Raw genomic sequence first — 14796 nt, 5'->3', positions numbered from 1 at the left:
AAGAAATCCAAAACTGGTGAAAAATCACCCCATTGAATAGGCTTCTTGTCCAATAATACTACGACAGATAATTTATTTGACAAGACATGGAAATCATAATTTAAAAGAAAAAAATCATTCTTTATTTTTTTATCCAGTACCCAAAAATGTGCTAGGTACCTCACAAGACATAAAGATGATACGGTCACCACTACAGATACCAATCAATTAGCCAAGGGGTTCCAAAAGTTTCCATTCTTCGGTTCCAACGTTTTTTGGCTCAAACACCGAACTCTCTGCATTTCTGCTCTCCAGATAAAGAACCTGAAAACGTCCACCTTGGTAAATCTTTATATAATTATACATACCATGTAAAACATAAATAGTAATTTAAACAATGTAAAAATTAAACTATAGGTAAATAATAAGGCGGAACTCACTATTTATTAAAATTCAATCACTAATGAATCAAAACAGAGATATCAGCTGTAAATGAATATGCCTCCTTCAAAATGTTAGCTTTCTGATTCTTCTCAACTCACATGCACATGTATATGATTACTAGTGTCAATAAACAGAGCAGTGTAGTTGTAGCCATGTCAGTCCCAGGTATTAGAGAAACAAGGGGGGTGAGGTAATATCTTTTACTGGACCAACTTCTGTTGGTGAGAGAGACAAGCTTTTGAGCCACACAAAGATCTTCTTCAGGGCATCACAACAGAATGCAAGGTGGAACGGTTTGTTTAGCATAAGTAGTTAGCACATATTATAAGGGACCATTCAAGGTAGAGTGGTCCATTAAAACTGCATACAACAATCTGTAACCCACTAACCCCCTCTTTTTCTCCTATAACTGCATACTGCAGCTATATATACACACACCATATATATAAAATAAAATATAGAGCAGATCCTGATTAAATTAAAGCTAAAGTATCAGATTTTTATTTGCATTAAGGCCATTTTATACAAATCAGGCAGTGTAAAAAAAAGGGGCCTTGAAAAGGAAGTAAATTAAGTCTATTTATGTCTGCTTTCAAGCCTTTTTCACTGCCAGATCACTGTGAACGGGCCTTAGTGTAATGAGAAACAGGCCCCAAATCTTTGAAAAATAATTATAATCAGTAAGGTGTGATTAACTAAAAAATGAATTATGCATCTGGTTTGGTGGTACAGTGTTTCCCAGTGGAATATTACTGTACGTGGAGGATAAAGACTGTGAAAGTCCAATTATGCCATGTAAAAGAGGACTGAGGTCTTTGGTACATTCTTTATATTTTTTTCATAAAGGATCTATTTATTTATTTGTGTTCTGTTAAACTCCCCATACCTTCTATTATGCAGATTAATAGGCAGAGAAGGAAAAGGATTGATGTTAGTGATGAGTGAACCTAACATATTTGGAGATTTGTTTTGATTTGGCAAAGCAAAACGCCAAGGTTTGGATGCATATCTGGAGTTTCTAAGCATTGCCCAAAGTATCGAGGTTTCCCACTTCCTCTATCTTCACACCCTGCCCCTTAAACTCTCCCTTTTCCTCTGCCTGTGCTATGAGGAGGATATCCCCCTTCCCTGACAGAAGCACTTTTTAGCAGAGCCTCTGAGGACTTCTCTCTTCCAAAAATTTTTTGAGAAGAGCTTCCTCACTCAGGATTTCTTTGCCCCTAGGCCCCAATAGCAGCAGCAGGAGCGGAAATCTTCTGAGGGAGGCTTTGCCACCTTTCCTCCAGCAGAAACAGTGCTAGCCTAGCTCTGTCTATGTAAGTGATTGTGTGCTGGTATTCTCCTGTTACTTATGCAGGATTTGGAGCTTCCCAGGTGCTATGAATCATTGCTGGGAACCCCGAGACTGTTAACATGCAGTTACCATGACCAAAAAGGTAGAGGAGGGAGACTTCTCTCAGGGGAATACTCCAGGTTTGCTTCATGGCATGGACAAACACTTGGGTTAGTTCTCATTTCTCCTTGAGCAGGTTTTTGAGCCTGTTCTCAGCAGACGTGCAGTGGCTGTTGGCAAGAGAACCTCAGTCCAGCAAACTTCTTTCGCTCTCTATCTCTCCTTTGTGTATATTTCTCTGCAACAAATTTTGTATTAAAAAATATCAGAAGTAAATATAACCAGGGTTTTCTGCAGGAAATATTACATTTGATACAGTAAAGTCCCCTCACTCCCTGCCCCAAATACATTAGAAAAACAGTAAGAATAACTTTGTTCAATTTCAACCCTGTTGTGTTAGATTCCCCTTAATAGTTTTGTGTTTGTGAAACATGCCAGTCCAGTAAGACATGGCACCTGACCTTCAGGACACAGCTAGTGTTCAAATGTTCCAGGACTAATTTCCTTATTCCGGAACCACTCATTACCGATGAGTGAGAAGTGCAATCCCACATCTCACCACTATTAGTGATTCCACTGCCTCCCTTGCCAGCTTGTTCCACTGCCTAATGAAACTCTCCCTATAACGTTTTTCTTAACATTTTATCTAAATCTTCCCTGCTGCTCATTGTGTCCCCACTGATTCCAGAGAATAATTGATCCCTATTCTTTTTTTAAATATCCATTTTTGTACTTGCAGTTACAGCATTTTTCCCTCTGCCTTTTTCAGACTAAACATGCTAATTTCTCTTAAGCTTCCCTCTGACTTCTATCATTCGTTGCTGCTGCTCTCCTCTGAATTCTCTGCAGTTTCTTTATGTCCCTTTAAAAATGTGGTGTCCAGCACTGAAATCAGTGTTCTAACAGAGATCCAACTAACACAGAGCAGGTTGCTTCCTCTATATGTAATATACCTATTATTACAGCCCACTATACACATAGTCTTATTTACAACAGCATCACATTGCTGACTCCTTTCTAAACTAAGGTGAACAGATTTTCTTCTACACAGCCAGGGAACAGAGTCAGATCCAGGCCAGAAGCATGTACTCTTACATTTCTGCATGTGACCCTTTTCCTGTTTCTTCTTCATTAACCAATTCAGTGCTGCCAGGCTGTAGAGGTGAGCTGAAGGTCATAGACTTTGATCGGTTGCATTTCGTACCTGGTACTTTTTCTGCATCCCCTACTATGAGAGGAGGAAAACACAGACTCTGTTGAGAATTTTTTCCATTTGTCAGTCAATGGTAATGAGGAAATATTTAAAGCTAGATTAAATTATTACCTGTACGCTGGGCTGAACTATCCAGTTACAATGATTATCTTTTAGTTACAAAAACAATTAGCAGGCAAGCAGCACTGTTTTGATAGAAGGAAAAATACAACCTTAAAGCTGCTATGAATTTTGAAATATGTTATTTAACCGGAATCAAATACTGTAATTCTTTTGTCAGTCCCCACTGGTAACCACTGAATACTTAGTCAGAGTGTTGTAAGACCCGTCATTCATGCCAATGAGCAATTTTTAATAACATTTTAAAGAAACAGATGTTCTCTACAAATCTTATGGCAGAAGAAAACTTTATTTTGGGTACCTCCAAAACAAGCCATGTTAATATGGGCACTTAGATGCACAACTAATGGATTGGATGGATTACATTCTCTTCCAGGTCTGTCAGCAATTGCATGACAGCATTTCTCAAATACAGTCACCGTGGCTGCATGCAGCTTTTCTTGGAGCCACAGTCTCCTGGGCTGTGACGGGAGGGGAGAGGGTCAAAGTAGTGGCCCCTCTCTGCTGCTCCTGGATGCACCACTTTGGTGTTGGTTGCTGGGTCCACCAGCAGGGGTCGGACCCTGTCCCCTTCTGGAGACACCTGGGGTACAGCACCAGAGAAGCAGGCAGCCAGTGAGTTCTCCAACGTCCCAGGGGCAGTGGAGCTCAGGCTTTGGGCTTCAGTCCTGGGGTGGCGGCGTGGCAGGCTCCAGCTGCACAACTTTGGGCTCTATCCCCAGGCTCCATCCCCCGACCGGAGGACTTCGGGCTCTGACCATGAGGCTTCAGGCTCCAGTTCCCCACTGCCTCCCCTTAATCCCCATCCAGGGCTTAATTTGTCCATAGGCTTGCCAGGGCTGAGTAAGGCTGCTGTGAAACGTGATACTTGTATGTTTGTTAATAACGCTTTTCACAGCAGACTTACTAGCTAGCAATAAATAAATTACAATGATTTGAATGTGTATATGTGCATATTTATTTCTTTTTTCCTAAAGTTAATTAAGTATTTTAGGAAAAAGTGTGAAAGTGGCCACCAGCAAGAGTTGGTGGCTGCATTCTGAGGCCACCAAAAAATTTGTCCTGAGAACCTGACCTAGATCTACTGTGCATATACTTGACTCAATGACAGAGATGGGAACAGAACCTAGGAATTCTAGCTCCGACCGCTCTGCTCTGATCACTAGACCACAGCCACGTTTTTTCTGGGTAATAACAATGCTGCTTGGATAACTAAAATAAACTACAAGTTAAAATGCCTACAGGATATAATGAGTGCACATTTTGATGAATACATTATGGACTCACAAATGTCACACAACTGACTGCATTCCTTTCAGCCCCTCTTGCAGCATTCCAGAACACAGTGCTAATACATCTGGTTACAAGGTGGATGACTACCATACCATCAGCTTGTTTTAGTAAACTAAGTTGCTTCAAAATTTTAAATTAAGGGGGAGAAAAACAGTAGGATAAGGAAAGAAGCAAAGAGTATAAGGAAATATCCTTATTTTGCTTATATTCTTACAGTAGATATTTTGTACAAGAAATACTCTGTATACTAAAACTAGACCCGTCCCCTCCCCACAGAAACACACTCATTGTGCTGGAAGAAGCAAGCGGTCAATAAACACAAAATTTTCCACAGAATTATACAGAAACATTCGTGCTAAATACTTTTGTGCTAAGCACTGTGAAAACTCATAGTGTTCAATATCTCACACAAAGTATCTGTAGTAGGCCTAGGAACTGAACATTACATTGTGGTTCAAAGCATGAAAGGATACTGTTCTCTGCATCCTTAAGGATTTATTTTATATTTCCTCCAGATAGAATGAACCTGAGCTTCTTTATATAGCAATGTAGATTTCTTTGATTCTTCATTAACATTAAAACATTCAAAAAGTGAGAAAAATAAGGTTTCAGCTCCCTGAGGGCTACAGGTGTGATTGTGAGAACACACAAAGCCAGGTGCCTCTGGTCTTTCTATGTTTGCATTCTAAACTAGCCCATCAGGCCACAGACTGTCTTGGTATTGGTAACTTGTAAAGAGCACCTTGTTGGCACTTAGCAAAATTAAACAACAATACACGAAAGCACTTAAGTAGCTGCTTAACTTTAAGCATATATTTAAGTCCCACTGATTTCAATAGGACTTAAGCATGTGATTAAAATCAAACACAAGTATGAGTGCTTTGCTGAATAGGTAGGGTGACCAGATGTCCCGATTTTATAGGGACAGTCCCAATATTTGGGGCTTTGTCTTATATAGGTGCCTATTACCCCTCCATGCCCTGTCCTGATTTTTCACACTTGCTGTCTGGTCACCCTATAAATAGGGATGGTTTCCTGATTCAAGACTATAACTAATAAGGATTTTTCTTTTAAATTCTTGTGAAGGGAGAAAGCTGCAGTAATGACACAGTTAGCTGTGCCATTGCCAGGAAGTGTTACCTCCAGTTTTTGTGTTAGTAAAAGTGTTCCCAATGGAGCTGTAATTTAGTTATCATATTGAGGGGTTTTTTCAGGGTAACGGATCAATTAACTTGGGTGACACTGATAAGGCTATCTTTGAGCCTGGGCATTTCCTGTACTCATTATAAATGCATTATTAACGTTGTACAGATGGCAGATTAGGTCATAGAGGTGACACAATAAGTCACAGAGGTAGGGGAATAGGACTGCTTTTAAAATATTTCATAGAACCCAATTTCATAGTATTCCTGGTGGAGAGGACCACACAGACAACATGCTGCAAGTGAATCTACATGCAGACAAGTCCAAGTTCATAAGAATGACAGGTTTCTTACCTGAATATTTTCTTTCTTTCTGTTAGCAGTGTCTCTGAGTTCATTATTAATGGGTTAATGCCCCCACCTATGGAATCTGGAGGTGATCTAATGTTGCTGGAGAGTCCAGGACTAAGCTCTGGCCACTAGAAGAGTCTTTCCACGGCTATAGGAACACTGCAGCAACCAATTATTAGCACTAAGACAAATCAATATAAGGTATGAAACTAACCTTAAGACAATATAAGTCTAAGTCTCCCTTTAGAGAAAAATGTCCATGTCTGTACTGGTCTGTATAGGTTGAATTTGGAGAGAAGCTGCTAACAAAGAAAATTATCAGATAAGAAATTTCTCATTCTGTTGCACAGCTTCTCTCCTCATTCATTACTAATGGGGAGTAGCGAGCACTGAGTCACAGTGGGGTGGCGGGGAAAGGATAAGCAGAGATAAATTATTATAGCAAAATAATAGGTAGGAATAAAAGTTTTCCCCCATATAAAGCAAGAGTTTTATAAACTAAGGAATTATGTGGGAACCAACCCAGTAGCACCTTCTTACCAAAGGATGCCCCTGCAGAGAAACAAAAACTTACTTTGCAAATCTTCCTTAGATGAGGATCATACACATTCCCTGCAGTGACTCTACGGACTGCAGTGAATAATTTCCCAGGTGCCTAACATGCCAACTGGTGTAGGATTTTTACATCGTGCCTGCAGCAACTTTGAGGCTCTAAGGCTCTGGCATTTTGGATTGCATGAAATGAACAGAGTACAATTGGGGTATGTATGATATGATATATCTTCAGAGCTCTAGGAATTCCCATTTATGGCACAACCTTCCAAGGGTTAGAACCATATTATGGGAGAACTTACCTTGAACAACAGAAAAGTTTCTGAAGCTATAAGAATAATTTTTTCCTCATGACAAAGACAGAGTGCTTCTTGTAATGACCCAGGAACTAATTCCAAAACTTGCCTTTTGGAGGTAATGGCGATGAGAAATGCCAGCCACAGGCTTGTCTAATCTGTCACTCTGATTAAACCTGGCATTTGATACTCAAATAGAGAATCCAATGTGCCTGTCTTCAAAATGTCACTGTGGCTAGTACTCACATTTATAAGGTGCATAGATGCAGGACTCCAACCAAGCCTCCTGGAGAAACTCTAATGTGAATGAGATCACCAGAACTTTTGGATTATTATTACATTTGTTTTACAATAGCACCTACAGGTCAAGGTCCCATTGGGCTGGGTACTGCATAAACAAAATGCAATCCGTGCCACCAAAGAGCTTTCTGTTTCCCCTCACACCAGAAATGTAAATTTGACCAGATCAATGAATGAAATATCCTGATTGAGTTTTGTTTGGGTACCTCACTATATCAGAGCTTAATGGAGAATCCATGCTGAACTACACTTCTCTTCCGATGTCCAGGTTGTTAAGTGTTCACAGTTTGAGTGAAGGAGTTCCTGCTTCAGGAAGTCTTGTATTTTCTGCAGGTACAAAATGCCTTCTAGGCTAGTGGAGGACAAGAAGGAGAACTTAAACTCTCCCCTTTCCATTTTTCTGCATCCTTTATGAGAACTGTCCTGAAAGGCAGGAGATTCTTTTCAGCCCAGGACATTATTTCTATTGCCATGGAGAAGCTTTGACCTCTGGTTACTCCCTGGTTTTAGAAGGGATATAAACATTCATGCCTGAATCATAAGACAACCTCTACTGGGAGGCAGGAGGAGACTTCCTCTGCAAGTATCTTAATTGCCTACTTCATAGTTCTTGCATATTCTACTGATGCAGCTGGCACTGGTTACTGTCATCGAAAAGATTTCAAACTTGAAGGACCACTTCTCCAATCCCATATGGCCATGTTTGTGGAGTTTGCTTTTTTTTTCCCTTTAAGACACACCCTGGTAGAGGTATCAAAATCAATTAAAATGATGTGTACCATGAGATTTTGAACATTTGTCTTCCAAGTATGCTAGTTTCCAAAGTGAATACACAACGATCTAGAGTGAACATTGGGCTCACTTTCAGCATGTTGTTTGTACTTACCTGACCATAAAGTGGAATTCAGAGGCAACCTGAGAATGGCACCTAAATTTGGATTGCATCAATTGCATATTTCTGTGTCCTCAGAAGGAATTTCTGCAGGTGTATTTTGAGAAACCTCCTTGAGATGCACCAGCAATCCTAGTCATTGGAGATAATTGGCTACTGATGACCCCTCAGGAAATTACTTATGCAGTGATGGATCTCTGCAAATCTTTACCATTATGGTCAAATTATGGCCAGAACCAAGTCTGTTTTGACCTCTGGGTGAGCTATTCTCTGCATTGATATAAAAAGTTTTTCTTGATTTTGACGAGCTGGTGGCTATGAATCCTTTCCAGCAACTGTCCAGTTATGAATAAGTTTGTTTCTCTGGGCAGGGTACTTATCCACATGTTGTCTTTGCATGGTGTAGGTGTGTGGTGTGTGACCTGTGCCTTGCTGTGACTGCTAACAGCCACTGATATTGCAGAGGTCAGATCAGAAGGAAGAGTCTTGTACAGGAATTGTGAGCTCTCTTACACAAATACTCCATTTGTCTTTGAAATGCTGAGGATTGGAGGAAATTTCATCTAGGTTTCCTTGGAAGCTTCTGCTCCAGATTTTTCCTCTCTACCAGGTGACAGTACCTTCGGTAGTACCCAGGGTGTTGGCAGCTACCAATGGATTGCTATGCTAGCTTTGATAATGAGGGTTGAGGCCTCTCTGCAATCTCAGCTACTAAACTCTCTAATGTTTCCTCCTATAGCTCCACACCTGTAAGTTTGGAGGCACAAGATACCTGTTTAGAATGATCAATGGCTATTCATGCATGTAACATGGCTTCCTTGTAGCCACCAGCTTAGAATCCATTGCTCATCACAAATCACGTCATTGTTTTGACCAAGGCAGCACCTGAGACATCTCACTCCAAGTAAGGATCATACCCCGAGATGAGGAGCAGTTTGTTTACCATGAAGGAGGCTTTCCTTACTATATATATATATATATCTATATATGAAAAACTTTGTCCTGAATAGCTTCTAGAGCTGAGGCTTTGAAATTGCTGTGCAGTGTGTCATCATTCTTATGGTGTATGGCAGGGATGTGCTGGCCGCCGCTTCCTGCAGCTCCCACTGGCCGGGAAGACAGAACTGTGGCCACTGGGAGCTGCAGGGGGCAGTGCCTGTGGACCATCAACATCAGCAAAACGTTTCGCGGCCTGCAATCAGATTATCCTGATGGGCCGCATGAGGCCCGCGAGCCGTAGATTGCCCACCACTGGTCTATGGGGTATTTTGAAAGGAAATCGCCTTCTGAAGGTCTGACTGTGTCTTTCATTGGGGGAGAGGGGACCATGGCTGCACCAACCTTAGGCTCCCCACATTTATAGAATTTCTTTGTTTTTATATAAACATTTCAATTTAATATTTGGTTAAATCAGACATCCTCATCTGGATCTTATGAGGCTCTGAAAGGAGGCATCATTGGGACACCATGTAGACTTAAGACAGCTGTTTGCAGGACAACTCTTCCATGCCTGAGTTGGGGCAGAGAATTCAGACAGGAAGGTGCTGCAGCAGTAAATCCAAGACGCCACCATGCTGCTCTTTACCTGATCCATGAGGGGAGGAAGAGGAGGAGGAAGAAGATTATAAGTCATAACTGCACAAAAACAATTACAAATAGAGGTTTTAAAACAAAATGTTTGGGAGAAACTGAGCCAGCAATTGGTTCTACCACCAGAGGCAGAAAACCTGGTGGCCTGGGCTTGAGGGCAGAGCTTAATCCTGGAGCCTCCAACGATAGCCCTGGACTGTCTCCGACATCCATAGATGAGGGTATTGACCCATAAGTAATGAATGAGGGGGAAAGCTGTGTAACAGAATACAAGCATACTAGCGAGGTGATATCCTACCATCCTCTGGTTATGAAAAGGACATTGAGTACACAATGCTGAGGAAGATAAAAAGGCAAGAAAATTGAATAAAATGATAATAATGGGTGACTTCAGCATCCCTCATATCACTGGTTAAATGTCACAGAAGGACACATCTTCTGTCTTACTTAGCATGTTCATTCATTGACATTTAAGTGCCTAGGTACTGATCTGAGAATCCCTGCACAAGGACTGGGAATCTCATTTTGATGCCCACATTCAAAACTTGGGTTCCCAGTAACTTTCCAAATCCAAGTCTTCATGTTATTCTCCTACAGATTCGCAGAAGAGGCTTTTGTTCACCTACTGTTCTTCACTCGGGCCAGGTCACATTCTCACTCCTTGCCTGTCGACTTTTGCCCCACAATGGAGGAGACAATACAAACAGCAGTAGGTACTACCTGAACACTTAGCTGTGAGTGAATACGTGATGTCCCACCCTTTCATATCCGCCCTAGCTGTGGACATCAGAAGCAGTGTTGCCCCATCTTTATCCTCAAACCCCTCTCCTATAATTCAGAGACAGTGGAAAGCTAGATATCTGGTGTCGGTGTATTTTAGCTGGTAGTGCACATTCTAAGGCTGCATATTTTATTTTCCAATCTCTACACAGTAGGACTATTTTACTATACATATTTACTATATATACAGCCCTCATTTCTGTTTGTGTATGCTTCAGACTGTGACCAAAAGAGTGGGCATGTTCCTAATTTACCTGTGAAAAACCCAGATTGGCACATACAAATTGGGTAGGCGATTGACTGACAGCCTCATTTCAATGCACTAATAACTGACTATGTTTGTGTAAAATAGCTGCCCACCCACTTTATTAAGTGCAATCAGTTCCTCAGGGAAAAGAGAGTGCACAAAAATGAAAATGTTGCCCCCAATGCTCCCAACAACCCAACTAATGAATCGTTGATGTAACACAATTTATTCTTCTTGAATATACCATAGGGGAAAACATCAGCATGGTCAGTCATATGATTTCCCACTTACCAGTTAAGGACCGGTGCAGTTTAGGCTTTGTGTCAGATCCATGATGTGCAGAATAGGAGTCATCCTTCTGTGATTATGAAAGAAAGTAGGTTAGGACTTTTATGGCAATAGCCTGTAAGTCTATAAATGACACTCATATTTCATACACAAGCCATTCACGATCCCCATGCACTCTGTTTCTATTTGTTTTAATTTTGCCAAGAGAATACAAGAAAAACAAAAATAAACGCTTCTAAAAATAGATTAAATACCCAGCATAGATTTCTGGGAAGAAATGTTTACCAACACTTATTTGTTTCATGTTGATGAAAGTGGTCTGAACTCTCAGGGAGCGATTTAGCAGATACGATCTGAAAGCAGCAGATCTGGAGCGATGAGGACCCAGCCAAGTGAATGAACAGAAACTTGGCAAGGCCACATACATTTATTCCCTGGCTTTATGCCAAGTAGCCAGTGGAAAGCTTGCTAGGTAGCGAGCTCATGCTAATGAGTGCTCTCCCCTTTTGCTTCAGCACTAATCTGCACTCCTCAGGAATTTCTATTAGCACAATGCAGCTAGAATTCTTTGGTATTGTTTTAACAGGAAATAAGTCCTTTATGCAGCTATGATTTGGCTTGTAGGTCCAGAAACCCATGCTGCCAAATCACTTCTGGCCACCTCCCAGACCAGTTTTCTGTTTTGTTTCCTTTCTTTTTTCCCTTTAACCAGGGGACCTGATGCCCTCAATCCATTATTTGCAGTTTTGTTGACTATTTTAGTAACAATGGCTTCCAGGGTTGAACAGCAGTGGCCTAGCTCCCTGGAAAGCCATCCCCAAGGGCATCCAAGGACTCTCAGAGCATGCTCCATACAGTCCCTCTGACACAATTACTAAAGGCAATATGTAATTTATGGCCATGCCTTACAGGCAGCTCCAAATAAGCCATTTAAAGGAGAGAGGGGACTATATGTGTGTTGGCAAAAGAACAGAGGGAAGAGTGAGTGCAAATTTCCAGGGCTACAGGTGCAAGTGTTTTCTGGGTGCTGAATAATAATTAGGTGTTGTACTAAGGCTCTGAAACCACAACACCTATGAGATTTTGGGTTGGATCATATCCCAGATGTGTAGTACAAAGAAGCCCAAAACATGCACAGTAATATAGAGCGTGCATTGTGATAAATATCTACAGCAAACTGTAATAGGAAACCTTATCCCTGAATGGTCAGCCCTCTTCAATGATTCTGTCCCCTGAGAGAGAGGGAAACTAAGACCTGAAATTGAACTTTTTTGAGAAGAAGGATGGTCTTGGGGTTAAGCCTCTGAACTAGCCCTCAAGAAATCTGGGTTAAATTCTTAGCTCTGCCACAGATGTCCTTTGTAACCTCGGGTAAATCAGTTAATCTCTCTGTGCCTCCGTTGCTCACCTGTGAAAATGGGGTAGTTACATTTCCTTTCTTCATCTGACTGGCCTATTTAGACTGTAAGCTCTCCAGGGCAGGGACTCTTATATATATGTGTGCAGTATAAGTAGAGTGACCAGCACAATGGGGCCTGGCTCATTAGCTGTTACTGTAGAACTACTCGAATTAAAAAACAAAGCTGGTAAAAACTTTTTGCATGAACAGTGTTTTGCAAGGGGGAAAATGGCCTTTACAAAAAACATGTCAACATTACTGACATTTTACATGAAAATTTCCATGATATTTTAACCAAAAAGTTTCCAAAAATTTTTAATGAAATCTCTACAGACATTTTTGTTCACTGAAATCCACATTTTGCTATTGAAAACTGGGCTTTTGGTAAATGAAAATTTTTGAAAATGATTTTAAATACTATTGTCATAAGAATATTTTTTTTTAAAAAATCAGAAAAAAAAACAGAAACTGGGTCAATTTCGAACCCTGTGAAATAGACACCTTTGAAAATTTTCATTAAATCAGTCACCTGTTTTTTATCCAGCTCTAATGAATAATAACTTTTAAATGCATCTGCCTTTTATTTTTTCCTGAAAAAAGGTGCTAAGTGGTTGAAGAATCAAGCCCCTAAGTTGTTAAAAGAGTTGAGATATGATTCAAAATAAATTTTCCCTAGTTGGATTCCTCTGCTACATCAGGCAATATTTTTCTACTAGACTGTGAATGGAAGACGACATGCAAATTCCACCAGCACTGGATGTGTTAGTGTGATCCCTTGTACCTTGCTCCTACTTCCCTCTTAATTCTTCAGATTCTTGCTATCAGTCAGAGGGTATATACAAAGCAAGTTTGTTTCAGGTTTCTTTTATTTCAGGTTTGGTCGGTGAGTATAATTGTAATAGTTCCATCTTGTGGTAAAATGCAGAATAGAATACTGCATGGAACAAGAGCACATACTTTTCTCTGGTATAATGGTCTATATCTGTCTCAAATAAAATCCTGAGGGTTAAATTCTTCCCTGGAATCCACATAAAGCAGAGTATGTGACCCTTAATTACACTTTAGTGCTCAAAAGTTCCTAGTTAGAGTTCTACAGGGTTTTCAATAATTAATCCTTTCTTCAGGAATATGGACTGTGTGTATCAACTTGGGTAAAAAAGCCTAAATGACATAATATGAAAATATTTGGCTTTTTTAATCTATTTTTATCAATGCATTTTTAATTTAATCCAACAAAAAATGTGCATTTGTATGCAATCAAATGCTATAATTTGTCACTCCATATCCTTCTGAGTTACTACACTGAGACTCTTTGAGAACACATACGAGACATCTTCCTAGAATTTTCAGACATTAATCACATTTCTTTCATTTCTGTTTGCTATAAAAATGACATCAGAAAATTACCAAGAAAAGGTCCTGATTGTGCAAACACCTAGATGAGTAGTCCCACTGACTGCAAAGGATTTCTCTAGTGTGTAAAGTTACTCATATGTGTGTTTCTAGGATCAGGGCCTAAGTATTTATATTTGTAGCACCAAAACATGGTGACATGGCAGTCACTTTAAGCATAAAATTAACATTTTGTTAACTTTAACTTTGTTAAATACCAGTTAACTTTCAGACAGTTTCATATTACAATTAACATAATGTAAAGATACGTGTTGCAGTGCTACAGGCTACACTGAAGTGTGCTAACTATGTCCCCTGTCCAGTAATGAACTCTATCTGCACAAATCCCATTGCAGGATCAGTGCCTTGACTGTATCGTGGGGTACCTACTTCCTTCACAAGTTTGCAAAGTGAGCCTGAATACAGTACAAGTCATTTTGCTGACTCTACCCATAAGTTACTCACCAGATACAACACAAATGTTCTGGTTTTTGCTCCCTTTACTAAAGGGCATAACAGAGTTCAGTCACCTTAAAGGCCCAATAGAATTATTTAGGGAAAAAATCTTCCCAAGTTTAATATCATGTGCACTGCACTATCTAACAGGCACAACAAATGATGTCTATGATGGTGTGAAAGGGTTAATCCCTGAATGTCCTTACTTAAAATATGTAATCTTGCTCACAACATTACCATTAGTTTAACGTAGCTCTTTTTAAATTTAATTATACCAAATGTTCTACAAGAACATGCCATGTTGTCGTCTATTTTGAATTATAAGTATCAATCAGCATGTAAATGATCAAATTAAATCTTTTCAGTTGTTTGCTTCTACAGCTGAAACACCTTTCTGTGAATGAAGGACTGGAAGTAGAGGCATTTGTTAGATTACTTGATATCTTGATTAGCTCTTCAGTGACTGGATTTTCAACAAAGAAATCTGAGGGGAATAAAGCTCATGGTGGTTTAGAGCTTCCTATGTTATAAGGGAAATCACTAGCTAAATAAACATTAATCATTTAAATACCATACTTTTCTCCTCTGTTCATACACATTAGGAGCCACAGTTTGCCCTTGGACATTTGACAGCAATTCTGCAAAGCATTTAAGCATGTGCTTAAATCC

General features: G+C 40.1%; 1 protein-coding gene across 1 annotated transcript in view; it reads right to left on the bottom strand.

Annotated features, from left to right (window-relative positions):
* Positions 1-794: 794 nt before the first annotated feature.
* The window catches only part of LOC128842783 (sodium/hydrogen exchanger 2-like), an 85664-nt gene continuing 71662 nt past the window's right edge, over positions 795-14796 (bottom strand). Inside the window, exons 12-14 of the mRNA XM_054038967.1 lie at positions 10884-10950; positions 2912-3044; positions 795-2054 (exon numbers count right to left, since the gene is read on the bottom strand). Of these exons, the coding sequence (XP_053894942.1) occupies positions 2030-2054; positions 2912-3044; positions 10884-10950 (225 nt within the window). The 3' untranslated portion in view covers positions 795-2029. The remainder of the gene's footprint in view (positions 2055-2911; positions 3045-10883; positions 10951-14796) is intronic.

Source organism: Malaclemys terrapin, chromosome 9 (genome assembly GCF_027887155.1).
Source record: "Malaclemys terrapin pileata isolate rMalTer1 chromosome 9, rMalTer1.hap1, whole genome shotgun sequence".
In the NCBI taxonomy this organism is placed as follows: Eukaryota; Metazoa; Chordata; order Testudines; family Emydidae; genus Malaclemys; species Malaclemys terrapin.
Note: the sequence above shows the minus strand (reverse complement) of the source record. Positions and strands in the feature narration are given on the sequence as shown.